The sequence below is a fragment of the Pygoscelis adeliae genome, unplaced genomic scaffold (assembly GCF_000699105.1).
Source record: "Pygoscelis adeliae isolate BGI_AS28 unplaced genomic scaffold, ASM69910v1 Scaffold154, whole genome shotgun sequence".
Taxonomy (NCBI): Eukaryota; Metazoa; Chordata; class Aves; order Sphenisciformes; family Spheniscidae; genus Pygoscelis; species Pygoscelis adeliae.
This window is the reverse complement of record NW_008825113.1, coordinates 5668360-5671148: the sequence shown is the minus strand read 5'-3', so window position 1 is coordinate 5671148 and position 2789 is coordinate 5668360. Positions and strand designations below refer to the sequence as shown.

The window sequence follows — 2789 nt, the reverse complement described above, 5'->3', positions numbered from 1 at the left end:
GTGGTGGACTTGGCAGTGATAGGTTAACGGTGGGACTTGATGATCTTAAAGGTCTTTTCCAACCTAAATGATTCCATGATTTTATGATTCTATGAAAGAGGGTAGATTTAGATTAGCTTCTAGCTAATCTAAATTGGCTAGAGGCCACACCCTTCACTGTGAGGGTGGTGAGGCGCTGGAACATGTTGCCCAGAGAAGTTGTGGATGCCCCATCCCTGGAAGTGTTCAAGGCCAGGTTGAAGGGGACTTTGAGCAACCTGGTCTAGTGGAAAGTGTCCCTGCCCATGGCAGGGTGTTGGAACTAGATGATCTTTAACATCCCTTCCAACCCAAACCATTCTATGATAAAATAGCAGTGCATCTTAATAACCAGCTGGTATTGTCCTCTATAAAGTGATGTCCTTGATGTGCGCAACATGACATAAGGGATACATACTTTGCTCACTGACACTGGGACATTTCACTGCTAGACTGTTATGATTTCAACTTCCTTCTGCTCTAGTTTTTGACTTGTTTTTGCAAAATACACAGTTCAGCATTTTAATTAAAAACATCCTATCAAAAGAAATAAAAAGGCACTTGGTATTTCTCTTTGGCTCAGTTGAGGCGTGCTGCGAAAACCTTCCCAAAGTTCCTGTCTCTTCATCTGACGAGTAGTTGCCATCCTGAGGTACTTATTCATGTGCAAAAATAAGAGCTTCAGGGATTTAACAGTTGCATTTCTCACACTGCTTCCAGTAAACATGCAAAGTTCTTCACCAAACAGAATCTCTTAAATATAGAATAATGCATTCCATGAAGTTTGTTTTCCAGGGAAGAGCTCTGATCACTGACGCAGTCCTTATTCCGAATCTGGTCTCGTAGCTCAGTGTTCTTTAAACCTGGGAGAGAACGGCAACCAGGCAGGAAAAATTGAGGTGTAAGGCGTTAACAGCCACTAACTTCAAAATGCAAGATCCATCCCTTGCCATGCTATTCTCTGTCCATTTTACTTCTCCAAAACTACAACCAGGGGTCTCAATTTAGATTTTGCATATGCAAGTGTAACCCCATTGATTCACTGCCTTTTTTCCCCTCAATTCAAAACACTAAATTCAGAGTTACCCTTTCCTTGAAGGAGACCTTTTGGAAAAAGTTACATTTGAAACTATTAATAAACACAGAGCAAGCAATTGAGTAGCTTCTTATTCCCCAGGTGCACGCTCCATCATGAAACCCAGGAAGATAACATACTGGGGAAAAAACAAACCATAACTAAGAGACCGTGACAGAGATGTATTTTCAGATACTTTTCAAAATAAGATGTTCTAAAGAAAAATGTTCGTGATTTGAAAACATCAAACTGAGTTTACTCTTTTGAAGCAAAATTAAAACAGACAGAAATGGACATACAGAAACCTTAACACATTCAATCTACATCTAGGTATTATGGGGCAAAGGCTTAATAACATGTTTCTAAACCGTTATTAAAGAGCAACAGCCGTGCATAACACTTACAGGGTATGATCTGCATTACACCGAAGTTCCTTCTGAATAAGACGGAGTAAGAACTGTAAAAACAGTCACAGTACCTGTGTTAATATCTATACAGATATATAAATAAGCTAAGCTTCAGGATAAGATGTTCACTGTTACTCAGAGCTCCTCATTTTAAACATTACCCTGTAATGATGAACTCAAGTTTAAAAAAAAAAAAAAAAAAAGATTTACAGACGCTCAGTCAATGTTTAGAAGAGGAGTTTTCACAATGAATAGGCAAGAGGAAAATTATTTCCTTTTCACAACCGAGAGATTGATTTCTTTGTAAAAATCAGAATGGCTCTCCAAAGTTACTTTACCAGCAGACACGTAAAGAAACTAGCAGACGTGTAAAGAAACCAGCAGAGGGAACCCAAGACTTCAAGAAAACATGGCAGACAAAAATTTTGGAGCATAAAAGTATTTTAGCTGCTATTCTGAAAAACACTGTGTGTGTGAAAAGCTTTAATCACACAATTAGTCAAGATGAGTAAAGTCAGTCACGTTTACTTGCCTGTGCAGGATCAGGACTTTCAAGTCGCTTTAAAAAGTGTACTAAGATAGTACCCAGGAAAGTGATTTTACAAATAAATTGTGATGATTCCCACATACATTAAAGACAGAACTTCCAGGGTTCCCCACTGTTACAGGTTTCCTTATCCTCAGAGTCTCACTGTTATAAATGGAAGTTTCTTTACTATTACAAGTATTGGTGTTTTAAGAAGCTAAACCTAACATTTCAGAGGTATGGGAGTGGCCAAGAATGACAGAACTGAATGCCACGTGAGGCTAAAGCCCCTCCAGATATCTTTGAAGAAATAACATTTGAACACAGACATCTATAAGCTGTACTGCAAAGAACAGGAAAAGCAGAACAACAGTTACAAAACCCAGGATTTATTACAACAGCACAGAGTCAACCCTCCCAAAACCAGAGCTTTACAAAGGCATTTTAACTGATGCAGCAAATAAATGTGGGATTTTTTCATTTGGTTTTAATAAATGACTATAAAAGAAAAAAAGCAGAGCTTCAAGTCTACTTGGGAAAACTACAACAATCTCCCAAACCTCACTCTGCAGGATGGAATACCTGATACTGAAAACAGCACAAAATCAGGATTTATACAGCTGCTGACCGCCAGTGGCAACATACTTCAATTAATAACCTACCTAATTTATTTACTTAATTTCCAGAGATTTCACATCTTAAATGTGGAAAAATTTACTTCAAAATTTTGGGTTTAACTTGAATTTTAGGAAAAAAGCCTCAA

General features: G+C 38.1%; 1 protein-coding gene across 1 annotated transcript in view; it reads right to left on the bottom strand.

Moving 5' to 3' along the window:
- Nucleotides 1-305: 305 nt before the first annotated feature.
- SLC37A1 (solute carrier family 37 (glucose-6-phosphate transporter), member 1) overlaps nt 306-2789 on the bottom strand; it is a 34269-nt gene continuing 31785 nt past the window's right edge. Inside the window, exons 18-19 of the mRNA XM_009327991.1 lie at nt 1498-1550; nt 306-881 (exon numbers count right to left, since the gene is read on the bottom strand). Coding sequence (XP_009326266.1) covers nt 866-881; nt 1498-1550 — 69 coding nt within the window. The 3' untranslated portion in view covers nt 306-865. The remainder of the gene's footprint in view (nt 882-1497; nt 1551-2789) is intronic.